The 13,238-nt window shown below is 39.9% G+C and overlaps 1 protein-coding gene across 1 annotated transcript; it reads left to right on the top strand.

Annotated features, from left to right (window-relative positions):
- Window positions 1-2,878: 2,878 nt before the first annotated feature.
- Window positions 2,879-10,930, top strand: LOC135536434 (uncharacterized). The gene is made up of 5 exons (XM_064962773.1): window positions 2,879-3,056; window positions 3,286-3,762; window positions 5,434-5,494; window positions 5,619-5,660; window positions 10,770-10,930. Exons 1-5 carry the CDS (start codon window positions 2,879-2,881, stop codon window positions 10,834-10,836), a joined length of 825 nt encoding a protein of 274 aa, XP_064818845.1. The 3' UTR covers window positions 10,837-10,930.
- The last annotated feature ends 2,308 nt before the right edge of the window (window positions 10,931-13,238 follow it).

Genomic DNA, 13,238 nt, shown 5'->3' with positions numbered 1-13,238 from the left:
AGGCTGTATCAGGGGTGGAGGGGAAGACCTTGAGGGAGGCTGTATCAGGGGTGGAGGGGAAGACCATGATGGAGGCTGTATCAGGGGTGGAGGGGAAGACCATGATGGAGGCTGTATCAGGGGTGGAGGGGAAGACCATGATGGAGGCTGTATCAGGGGTGGAGGGGAATACCATGATGGAGGCTGTATCAGGGGTGGAGGGGAAGACCATGATGGAGGCTGTATCAGGGGTGGAGGGGAAGACCATGATGGAGGCTGTATCAGGGGTGGAGGGGAAGACCTTGAGGGAGGCTGTATCAGGGTTGGAGGGGAAGACCATGATGGAGGCTGTATCAGGGGTGGAGGAGAAGACCATGATGGAGGCTGTATCAGGGGTGGAGGGGAAGACCATGATGGAGGCTGTATCAGGGGTGGAGGGGAAGACCATGATGGAGGCTGTATCAGGGGTGGAGGGGAAGACCATGAGGGAGGCTGTATCAGGGGTTGCTGCAGAAACAAATTTTCAAACAAAAAGAAACGTATCCTACAAATGGAAACCTCTCCTACAACTACCCAGAGTTAAAGGCCTCCTAGAGACAACATCCTCTCCTACAACTACCCAGAGTTAAAGGCCTTCTAGAGACAACATCCTCTCCTACAACTACCCAGAGTTAAAGGCCTTCTAGAGACAACATCCTCTCCTACAACTACCCATAGTTAAAGGCCTCCTAGAGACAACATCCTCTCCTACAACTACCCAGAGTTAAAGGCCTCCTAGAGACAACATCCTCTCCTACAACTACCCAGAGTTAAAGGCCTCCTAGAGACAACATCCTCTCCTACAACTACCCAGAGTTAAAGGCCTCCTAGAGACAACATCCTCTCCTACAACTACCCAGAGTTAAAGGCCTTCTAGAGACAACATCCTCTCCTACAACTACCCAGAGTTAAAAGCCTTCTAGAGACAACATCCTCTCCTACAACTACCCAGAGTTAAAGGCCTCCTAGAGACAACATCCTCTCCTACAACTACCCAGAGTGAGGGAGTTGAAACCAACAGACGCCATTTTGCAGCCTTTGCTGCAAAGGGCTTTCTTTGTAACATGTCCTACTAACAAGATTCAACAACTGATACATAAACTGAACAAGTTCCACAGACATGTGACTAACAGAAATTGAATAATGTGTCCCTGAACAAAGGGGCGGTCAAAATCAAAGGTAACAGTCAGTATCTGGTGTGGCCACCAGCTGCATTAAGTACTGCAGTGCATCTCCTCCTCATGGACTGCACCAGATTTGACAGTTCTTGCTGTGAGATGTTACCCCGCTCTTCCACCAAGTCCCCTGCAAGTTCCAGGACATTTCTAATGGGAATGACCCTAGCCCTCACCCTCCGATCCAACAGGTCCTAGACGTGTTAAATGGGATTGAGATCAGGGCTCTTCACTGGCCATGGCAGAACACTGTGGGTACTACATGAGGGAGGAGGATGTCTTCCCTGTAACACACAGCGTTGAGATTGCCTGCAATGACAAGAAGCTCAGTCCAATGATGCTGTGACACACCGCCCCAGACCATGACGGACCCTCCACCTCCAAATCGATCTCGCTCCAGAGTACAGGCCTCGGTGTAACGCTCATTCCTTTGACGATAAACACGAATCTGACCATCACCCCTGGTGAGACAAAACCGCGACTTGTCAGTGAAGAGCACTTTTTGCCAGTCCTGTCTGGTCCAGCGACGGTGGGTTTGTGCCCATAGAGGACGTTGTTGCCGGTGATGTCTGGTGAGGACCTGCCTTATGATCAGCTGTCTGTCCTGTCTACCTGTCTTAGGCGTCTCACAGTACGGACATTGCAATTTATTGCCCTGGCCACATCTGCAGTCCTCATGTCTCCTTGCAGCATGCCTAAGGCGTGTTCACGCAGATGAGCAGGGACCCTGGGCATCTTTCTTTTGGTGTTTTTCAGAGTCAGTAGAAAGGCCTCTTTAGTGTCCTAAGTTTTCATAACTGACCTCAATTGCCTACCGTCTGTAAGCTGTTGGTGTCTTAACGACCGTTCAAAAGGTGCATGTTCATTAATTGTTTATGGTTCATTGAACAAACATGGGAAACAGTGTTTAAACCCTTTTACGATGAAGATCTGTGAAGTTATTTGGATTCATACGGATTATCTTTGAAAGACGCGGTCCTGAAAAAGGGACGTTTCTGTTATTGACATGGTACCTTTTGTGTCGCTCCCATTCCAGACATGTTATCCATCTGCAAACACGGTGTTCCTCGACATGAACAGTACAGAGGAATACAATGCATGAAAACCAACCGCATTGACGTTACTCTATACGTCATGTGATCAGTCAGAACAGGACAGTGAAAAGAATGCTATTTTTTTTTAGCTCTTGTTTCGGGTTTTCTCTCCGTTTCGAGAGATTACCTCTGGACACATATGTAGTGTTATTAGGTGTGGCTCACAGCGAATGAAGTTGCCTGGTGATTGCAGTCGTGTGGTCGTGAGATACCCGTGAGAGTTGTTTGTCCTTATTGTGTGTCTAAAGTCTAAGATAAAGCTTGACCTCCGTTTTCAGTAGGTCATGGTGCAACTTCTTTAACAAAGGAAAACCCTTTGTTGTACCATCACAAGGCAGTTTTTAAAGCATTTCCCTTAGAGGGTCTGAACTGAGTGGTGAAACAAAATATTGGGTGGAGTTTTGTTACATTGACGTAGGCCTTTGACATATTTCAAAGAGCCAGCCTTACTTTAGATAGAAAAAAAACAAAAGGTAAGTACACGTCTTGGTCACGTCACTCCCAAGAGGCTCGGGGGCACCAAAAGTATATTTACTGTGCACTGTAATCGTCTCGTCTCAATCGAGGAAAGACAAGCCGGACAGAGACAACATGAAGATGCAGATGTTGGTGGTGTTGGCTGTAGCAGCCTTGGTCCCCAGTCTGTCTGAGGGACGGATCATCTCCAAATGTGAGCTGAAAAACTTGTTGGAGAAGGAGGCCCTCAAATTCAACATGACTGGGGGAACCGGAGTGAAGAACCTGGCAAACAACGATTTTGTGGCTAAAAGTAAGTTACATTACATAAACCCAATGGGGTTTTTTCCCTTAAAAAAATAGGAATTATTTCTTAAATGATGTGGATTGGTTTCCCAGAACACAGATTAATTCTAATCCTGGACTAAGAAACATTTTTTTTTTTTAAATCGAGATTCTCAATTGAAATGACTTTTTATTCCAAGACTCGTCTAAATCTGTGTGGGATTGAAGTAACACGACGTGTTTGTTGCCTCTTCCAGTTGTCTGCCACGTGGAGAAGGCCTCCGGTTTCAACACCAGTTTTGTGACTGCTTGGAGGGACGATGACGGCCCGACCCGCCCTGCAAAGGTTAATGACCGCCATCGCCCTGAGCCCCCTCCTAAGAGGGGTAAGAGACATGCCGGGGATGATGTCTACCCTACCCACCCTGCTAACAATGATAACCACCCTACCCCTCCTCCCCGCCCTAACCATCCTACCCCTCCTCCCCGCCCTAACCATCCTACCCCTCCTCCCCGCCCTAACTACCCTACCCGCCTTACCCTTGCTACCCGCCCTGAGCAGCCTCCTAAGAGGGGTAAGAGACACGCTGGGAATCACTTCACCTCAGGAGAGGAAAACTCCAGCGAAGAAGAGACCATGGGGACCCTCTACGGCTTGTTCCAGCTGAGCGATCGTGTGATTTGTTCCTCGGGCTCAACTCCATCGTTAAACCTTTGCCAGATGAACTGCAGTGGTGAGTTCAATGTGTTTGACCTGTCGGGAAAACTCTATGTATTAACGTGCTAAAGATGCACAACAGGATAATTGATAGAGTAGGTGGATGTTAGATTCAAATGGCTTGTGTGAAAGTGTCAGTTATGCATCTCTAAAATGGCTGGGTCAGTTATGCATCTCTAAAATGGCTGGGTCAGTTATGCATCTCTAAAATGGCTGGGTCAGTTATGCATCTCTAAAATGGCTGGGTCAGTTATGCATCTCTAAAATGGCTGGGTCAGTTATGCATCTCTAAAATGGCTGGGTCAGTTATGCATCTCTAAAATGGCTGGGTCAGTTATGCATCTCTAAAATGGCTGGGTTATGCATCTCTAAAATGGCTGGGTCAGTTATGCATCTCTAAAATGGCTGGGTCAGTTATGCATCTCTAAAATGGCTGGGTCAGTTATGCATCTCTAAAATGGCTGGGTCAGTTATGCATCTCTAAAATGGCTGGGTCAGTTATGCATCTCTAAAATGGCTGGGTCACAGTGTCAGTTATGCATCTCTAAAATGGCTGTGTCAGTTATGCATCTCTAAAATGGCTGGGTCAGTTATGCATCTCTAAAATGGCTGGGTCAGTTATGCATCTCTAAAATGGCTGGGTCACAGTGTCAGTTATGCATCTCTAAAATGGCTGGGTCACAGTGTCAGTTATGCATCTCTAAAATGGCTGGGTCAGTTATGCATCTCTAAAATGGTTGGGTCAGTTATGCATCTCTAAAATGGCTGGGTCAGTTATGCATCTCTAAAATGGCTGGGTCAGTTATGCATCTCTAAAATGGCTGGGTCAGTTATGCATCTCTAAAATGGCTGGGTCAGTTATGCATCTCTAAAATGGCTGGGTCAGTTATGCATCTCTAAAATGGCTGGGTCAGTTATGCATCTCTAAAATGGCTGGGTCAGTTATGCATCTCTAAAATGGCTGGGTCAGTTATGCATCTCTAAAATGGCTGGGTCAGTTATGCATCTCTAAAATGGCTGGATCAGTTATGCATCTCTAAAATGGCTGGGTCAGTTATGCATCTCTAAAATGGCTGGGTCAGTTATGCATCTCTAAAATGGCTGGGTCAGTTATGCATCTCTAAAATGGCTGGGTCAGTTATGCATCTCTAAAATGGCTGGGTCAGTTATGCATCTCTAAAATGGCTGGGTCACAGTGTCAGTTATGCATCTCTAAAATGGCTGTGTCAGTTATGCATCTCTAAAATGGCTGGGTCAGTTATGCATCTCTAAAATGGCTGGGTCAGTTATGCATCTCTAAAATGGCTGGGTCACAGTGTCAGTTATGCATCTCTAAAATGGCTGGGTCACAGTGTCAGTTATGCATCTCTAAAATGGCTGGGTCAGTTATGCATCTCTAAAATGGTTGGGTCAGTTATGCATCTCTAAAATGGCTGGGTCAGTTATGCATCTCTACAATGGCTGGGTCAATTATGCATCTCTAAAATGGCTGGGTCAGTTATGCATCTCTAAAATGGCTGGGTCAGTTATGCATCTCTAAAATGGCTGGGTCAGTTATGCATCTCTAAAATGGCTGGGTCAGTTATGCATCTCTAAAATGGCTGGGTCAGTTATGCATCTCTAAAATGGCTTGTGTGAGTGACAGTGTCAGTTATTGATCTCTGTTGGGCTTTTTGTTTCTCTCCAGCTTTGATTGACGACGACATAAGTGATGACTTTAACTGTGTGAAGACGATCAAACAGACAATGTGAGTGTTTTGGTTTTGAGGTGAATGTATTCCCTCCTGTTTCTTATTGTGTTGGTATACTGTGTTTCAGCGCAGCAATTCTTATTCACTTTTACATTGTGTTGTTTTCTCTCCATTCAAACAGGGAAAGTGGTCGAGGTCAACAAACAAAGGCTCTGAAGAGAATGTAAGTATGCAAATTAAAAATGTGAATGTGAATTTAGGACGTCCTTAAGTGGATTTAGAGAATTTAGAATGTTCTTCAGTGAATTTTGGATGTCCTTCAGTGACTTTAGTATGTACTTTAGTGAATTTAGAATGTCCTTTAGTGAATTTAGAATGTCCTTTAGTGAATTTAGAATGTCCTTTATTGAATTTAGAATGTCCTTTAGTGAATTTAGAATGTCCTTTAGTGAATTTAGAATGTCCTTTAGTGAATTTAGAATGTCCTTCAGTGAATTTAGAATGTCCTTTATTGAATTTAGAATGTCCTTTAGTGAATTTAGAATGTCCTTTATTGAATTTAGAATGTCCTTTAGTGAATTTAGAATGTCCTTTAGTGAATTTAGGATGTCCTTTAGTGAATTTTGGATGTCCTTTAGTGAATTTAGGATGTCCTTTAGTGAATTTAGGCTGTCCTTCATTGAATTTAGGATGTCCTTTAGTGAATTTAGGATGTCCTTTAGTGAATTTAGAATGTCCTTCAGTGAATTTAGAATGTCCTTTATTGAATTTAGAATGTCCTTTAGTGAATTTAGAAATTCTTCAGTGAATTTAGAATGTCCTTTAGTGAATTTAGAATGTCCTTTAGTGAATTTAGGATGTCCTTTAGTGAATTTAGGATGTCCTTTAGTGAATTTAGGATGTCCTTCAGTGAATTTAGGATGTCCTTTAGTGAATTTAGGATGTCCTTTAGTGAATTTAGGATGTCCTTTAGTGAATTTAGGATGTCCTTTAGTGAATTTAGGATGTCCTTTAGTGAATTTAGAATGTCCTTTGGTGAATTTAGAATGTCCTTTGGTGAATTTAGAATGTCCTTTGGTGAATTTAGAATGTCCTTCGGTGAATTTAGAATGTCCTTTATTGAATTTAGAATGTCCTTTAGTGAATTTAGAAATTCTTCAGTGAATTTAGAATGTCCTTTAGTGAATTTAGAATGTCCTTTAGTGAATTTAGGATGTCCTTTAGTGAATTTAGAATGTCATTCAGTGAATTAAGGATGTCCTTTAGTGAATTTAGCATGTCCTTCAGTGAATTTAGCATGTCCTTTAGTGAATTTAGAATGTCCTTTAGTGAATTTAGAATGTCCTTTAGTGAATTTAGAATGTCCTTTAGTGAATTTAGAATGTCCTTCAGTGAATTTAGAATGTCCTTTATTGAATTTAGAATGTCCTTTAGTGAATTTAGAAATTCTTCAGTGAATTTAGAATGTCCTTTAGTGAATTTAGAATGTCCTTTAGTGAATTTAGGATGTCCTTTAGTGAATTTAGGATGTCCTTTAGTGAATTTAGGATGTCCTTCAGTGAATTTAGGATGTCCTTTAGTGAATTTAGGATGTCCTTTAGTGAATTTAGGATGTCCTTTAGTGAATTTAGGATGTCCTTTAGTGAATTTAGGATGTCCTTTAGTGAATTTAGAATGTCCTTTGGTGAATTTAGAATGTCCTTTGGTGAATTTAGAATGTCCTTCGGTGAATTTAGAATGTCCTTTATTGAATTTAGAATGTCCTTTAGTGAATTTAGAAATTCTTCAGTGAATTTAGAATGTCCTTTAGTGAATTTAGAATGTCCTTTAGTGAATTTAGGATGTCCTTTAGTGAATTTAGAATGTCATTCAGTGAATTAAGGATGTCCTTTAGTGAATTTAGCATGTCCTTCAGTGAATTTAGCATGTCCTTCAGTGAATTTAGCATGTCCTTTAGTGAATTTAGAATGTCCTTTAGTGAATTTAGAATGTCCTTTAGTGAATTCAGAATGTCTTTTTCGTTTATTTAGAATGTCCTTTAGTGAATTCAGAATGCCCTTTAGTGAATTTAGAAATTCTTCAGTGAATTTAGAATGTCCTTTAGTGAATTTAGAATGTCCTTTAGTGAATTTAGAATGTCCTTCAGTGAATTTAGAATGTCCTTTATTGAATTTAGAATGTCCTTTAGTGAATTTAGAAATTCTTCAGTGAATTTTGAATGTCCTTTAGTGAATTTAGAATGTCCTTTAGTGAATTTAGGATGTCCTTTAGTGAATTTAGGATGTCCTTTAGTGAATTTAGGATGTCCTTCAGTGAATTTAGGATGTCCTTTAGTGAATTTAGGATGTCCTTTAGTGAATTTAGGATGTCCTTTAGTGAATTTAGGATGTCCTTTAGTGAATTTAGAATGTCCTTTGGTGAATTTAGAATGTCCTTTGGTGAATTTAGAATGTCCTTCGGTGAATTTAGAATGTCCTTTATTGAATTTAGAATGTCCTTTAGTGAATTTAGAAATTCTTCAGTGAATTTAGAATGTCCTTTAGTGAATTTAGAATGTCCTTTAGTGAATTTAGGATGTCCTTTAGTGAATTTAGAATGTCATTCAGTGAATTTAGGATGTCCTTTAGTGAATTTAGCATGTCCTTCAGTGAATTCAGCATGTCCTTTAGTGAATTTAGAATGCCCTTTAGTGAATTTAGAATGTCCTTCAGTGAATTTAGAATGTCCTTTATTGAATTTAGAATGTCCTTTAGTGAATTTAGAAATTCTTCAGTGAATTTAGAATGTCCTTTAGTGAATTTAGAATGTCCTTTAGTGAATTTAGGATGTCCTTTAGTGAATTTAGAATGTCCTTCAGTGAATTTAGAATGTCCTTTATTGAATTTAGAATGTCCTTTAGTGAATTTAGAAATTCTTCAGTGAATTTAGAATGTCCTTTAGTGAATTTAGAATGTCCTTTAGTGAATTTAGGATGTCCTTTAGTGAATTTAGGATGTCCTTTAGTGAATTTAGGATGTCCTTCAGTGAATTTAGAATGTCCTTTAGTGAATTTAGAAATTCTTCAGTGAATTTAGAATGTCCTTTAGTGAATTTAGAAATTCTTCAGTGAATTTAGAATGTCCTTTAGTGAATTTAGAATGTCCTTCAGTGAATTTAGAATGTCCTTTATTGAATTTAGAATGTCCTTTAGTGAATTTAGAAATTCTTCAGTGAATTTAGAATGTCCTTTAGTGAATTTAGAATGTCCTTTAGTGAATTTAGTATGTCCTTTAGTGAATTTAGGATGTCCTTTAGTGAATTTAGGATGTCCTTTAGTGAATTTAGGATGTCCTTTAGTGAATTTAGGATGTCCTTTAGTGAATTTAGAATGTCCTTTAGTGAATTTAGAATGTCCTTTGGTGAATTTAGAATGTCCTTTGGTGAATTTAGAATGTCCTTTGGTGAATTTAGAATGTCCTTTGGTGAATTTAGAATGTCCTTCGGTGAATTTAGAATGTCCTTTATTGAATTTAGAATGTCCTTTAGTGAATTCAGAATGTCTTTTTCGTTTATTTAGAATGTCCTTTAGTGAATTTAGAATGCCCTTTAGTGAATTTAGAAATTCTTCAGTGAATTTAGAATGTGCTTTAGTGAATTTAGAATGTCCTTTATTGAATTTAGAATGTCCTTTAGTGAATTTAGAAATTCTTCAGTGAATTTAGAATGTCCTTTAGTGAATTTAGATTGTCCTTTAGTGAATTTAGGATGTCCTTTAGTGAATTTTGGATGTCCTTCAGTGAATTTAGGATGTCCTTTAGTGAATTTAGGATGTCCTTTAGTGAATTTAGGATGTCCTTTAGTGAATTTAGAATGTCATTCAGTGAATTTAGGATGTCCTTTAGTGAATTTAGCATGTCCTTCAGTGAATTTAGCATGTCCTTTAGTGAATTTAGAATGTCCTTTAGTGAATTTAGAATGTCCTTTAGTGAATTTAGAATGTCCTTTAGTGAATTTAGCATGTCCTTCAGTGAATTTAGCATGTCCTTTAGTGAATTTAGAATGTCCTTTAGTGAATTTAGAATGTCCTTTAGTGAATTTAGAATGTCCTTTAGTGAATTCAGAATGTCTTTTTCGTTTATTTAGAATGTCCTTTAGTGAATTTAGAATGCCCTTTAGTGAATTTAGAATGTCCTTCAGTGAATTTAGAATGCCCTTTAGTGAATTTAGAATGTCCTTTATTGAATTTAGAATGTCCTTTAGTGAATTTAGAAATTCTTCAGTGAATTTAGAATGTCCTTTAGTGAATTTAGATTGTCCTTTAGTGAATTTAGGATGTCCTTTAGTGAATTTTGGATGTCCTTCAGTGAATTTAGGATGTCCTTTAGTGAATTTAGGATGTCCTTTAGTGAATTTAGAATGTCCTTTGGTGAATTTAGAATGTCATTTGGTGAGTTTAGAATGTCCTTCGGTGAATTTAGAATGTCATTTAGTGAATTCAGGATGTCTTTTTTGTTTATTTAGAATGTCTTTTTAGTGAATTTAGAATGTCCTTCAGTGAATTTAGAATGTCATTCAGTGAATTTAGGATGTCCTTTAGTGAATTTAGCATGTCCTTCAGTGAATTTAGCATGTCCTTTAGTGAATTTAGAATGTCCTTTAGTGAATTCAGAATGTCCTTTAGTGAATTTAGAATGTCCTTTAGTGAATTCAGAATGTCTTTTTCGTTTATTTAGAATGTCCTTTAGTGAATTTAGAATGCCCTTTAGTGAATTTAGAAATTCTTCAGTGAATTTAGAATGTGCTTTAGTGAATTTAGAATGTCCTTTATTGAATTTAGAATGTCCTTTAGTGAATTTAGAAATTCTTCAGTGAATTTAGAATGTCCTTTAGTGAATTTAGATTGTCCTTTAGTGAATTTAGGATGTCCTTTAGTGAATTTTGGATGTCCTTCAGTGAATTTAGGATGTCCTTTAGTGAATTTAGGATGTCCTTTAGTGAATTTAGAATGTCCTTTGGTGAATTTAGAATGTCATTTGGTGAGTTTAGAATGTCCTTCGGTGAATTTAGAATGTCCTTTAGTGAATTCAGGATGTCTTTTTTGTTTATTTAGAATGTCTTTTTAGTGAATTTAGAATGTCCTTCAGTGAATTTAGAATGTCATTCAGTGAATTTAGGATGTCCTTTAGTGAATTTAGCATGTCCTTCAGTGAATTTAGCATGTCCTTTAGTGAATTTAGAATGTCCTTTAGTGAATTTAGAATGCCCTTTAGTGAATTTAGAATGCCCTTTTAGTGAATTTACGCGAGCACCTCTAGGGCTGTAACTGAATATGGACATTTTAATTGTCTTGTAGGATCAACCTGCTCTTCCAGAAGGAATGTGTGGCCACGGTGGCCTCCAGCTACTTCTCCAAGTGTTGAATCCCCCAATTGCAAAACGATCTGAATTGGGCTGTCTGTGTTAATACATAGTTCTCATCAGCTTCATGTTTTTCAAAGTACACCGGGAACAGAACGTAGCATGTAGAAAGAATAAAAATGAACATTACATTCATTTGGTTTGTTTCATTATCTGTTGTTGTGGAATTGCAAATAGCAGTTAAAGCAAGGAATACCTTCGATTAAACACGGGGAAAAACAGCACATGCACCCTTCAAACAGCACATGCACCCTTCAAACAGCGCATGCACCCTTCAGACAGCACATGCACCCTTCAAACAGCACATGCACCCTTCAAACAGCACATGCACCCTTCAAACAGCACATGCACCCTTCAAACAGCGCATGCACCCTTCAGACAGCACATGCACCCTTCAAACAGCACATGCACCCTTCAAACAGCGCATGCACCCTTCAGACAGCACATGCACCCTTCAAACAGCACATGCACCCTTCAAACAGCACATGCACCCTTCAAACAGCACATGCACCCTTCAAACAGCACATGCACCCTTCAAACAGCACAAGGCCATGGCTAGAATGGATACAGCTTTTGTCAAATGTAAATCAAAAGGTTATTTTTACAATTTGTTTTGCATTTTAGGTCACCCAAACTCTTTTCCTGACCTTAAAGTATTGGTTTTAGCCTGACACATTACTTACCCTAACCTGCTATGAATTGTCAAATCTGATTTAAAGTTCTATCCTTTTTTTTTGTCAAAATCTCAGCACATGACACACAGGACCCCAGTCAAGGCAGTCTTCCCACCTGGGTGTTTGCTTTGCTCTTTTATGGGCTGACAGCATAGAGATGGAAAGAGGTCATAACAGCATAGAGATGGAAAGAGGTCATAACAGCATAGAGATGGAAAGAGGTCACAACAGCATAGAGATGGAAAGAGGTCATAACAGCATAGAGATGGAAAGAGGTCATAACAGCATAGAGATGGAAAGAGGTCATAACAGCATAGAGATGGAAAGAGGTCATAACAGCATAGAGATGGAAAGAGGTCACAACAGCATAGAGATGGAAAGAGGTCATAACAGCATAGAGATGGAAAGGGGTCATAACAGCATAGAGATGGAAAGAGGTCACAACAGCATAGAGATGGAAAGAGGTCACAACAGCATAGAGATGGAAAGAGGTCACAACAGCATAGAGATGGAAAGAGGTCACAACAGCATAGAGATGGAAAGAGGTCACAACAGCATAGAGATGGAAAGAGGTCACAACAGCATAGAGATGGAAAGAGGTCATAACAGCATAGAGATGGAAAGAGGTCACAACAGCATAGAGATGGAAAGAGGTCACAACAGCATAGAGATGGAAAGAGGTCACAACAGCATAGAGATGGAAAGAGGTCACAACAGCATAGAGATGGAAAGAGGTCACAACAGCATAGAGATGGAAAGAGGTCACAACAGCATAGAGATGGAAAGAGGTCATAACAGCATAGAGATGGAAAGAGGTCACAACAGCATAGAGATGGAAAGAGGTCACAACAGCATAGAGATGGAAAGAGGTCATAACAGCATAGAGATGGAAAGAGGTCATAACAGCATAGAGATGGAAAGAGGTCATAACAGCATAGAGATGGAAAGAGGTCATAACAGCATAGAGATGGAACGAGGTCACAACAGCATAGAGATGGAAAGAGGTCATAACAGCATAGAGATGGAAAGAGGTCATAACAGCATAGAGATGGAAAGAGGTCATAACAGCATAGAGATGGAAAGAGGTCATAACAGCATAGAGATGGAAAGAGGTCATAACAGCATAGAGATGGAAAGAGGTCATAACAGCATAGAGATGGAAAGAGGTCATATCTGGGAAATAACCTGTTTTTGCATGGACATTACCATTGAGGGCTTCCACCATTTGAATGCCATCAACTGGGTGGGACTTCCAACCCCATTGGCTGAGCCCTCCTGGTGACCCTGTTGGAGTCATCATGTCCAACCTGGTCATCAGGAGGGTTCAACCAATCGTGAAGATGAAAATGGGCTACTTCAAAATGGAGATAGCCTCAATGGCGCTGCCCATGGGCTCACGGAGGCCATAATTAGATGGATATAAGGTTCGGACATCTTTCCATCTCTATGGGTAACAGACAGATTGATGACTGGTACTTAGTGATGTTCCTCTGAAAGGTCCTACCTACCTGTCCAATAGGGAAGCCTCATAAGAACATGGGCCAAATGATTGGTTGAACTAACACATACGGAGGTGCTGCGGGCAGAGCAAAATGTTATTGGAGACCGAGACGGGAGAGGAAGCCAGACATCCCACTCCCTCATTTATTTCTGGTTCAATGGAAGTCCGTGAACTAAGCAGACCAGACACAGCTGCTATCACATCGGTGTCTTTGGGAGAGTCCCCCACG

Source organism: Oncorhynchus masou, unplaced genomic scaffold (genome assembly GCF_036934945.1).
Source record: "Oncorhynchus masou masou isolate Uvic2021 unplaced genomic scaffold, UVic_Omas_1.1 unplaced_scaffold_618, whole genome shotgun sequence".
In the NCBI taxonomy this organism is placed as follows: Eukaryota; Metazoa; Chordata; class Actinopteri; order Salmoniformes; family Salmonidae; genus Oncorhynchus; species Oncorhynchus masou.
This window is presented reverse-complemented; position numbering and strand designations above follow the sequence as displayed.

Excerpts from the sequence above, each read along its gene's own strand:
- LOC135536434 (XM_064962773.1), top strand. The coding sequence starts at position 2,879 with ATGAAGATGCAGATGTTGGTGGTGTTGGCTGTAGCAGCCTTGGTCCCC. Across the intron at positions 3,057-3,285 it reads CAACGATTTTGTGGCTAAAA|TTGTCTGCCACGTGGAGAAG; the intron begins GTAAGTTACATT and ends TGCCTCTTCCAG. Across the intron at positions 5,495-5,618 it reads AAGACGATCAAACAGACAAT|GGAAAGTGGTCGAGGTCAAC; the intron begins GTGAGTGTTTTG and ends CCATTCAAACAG.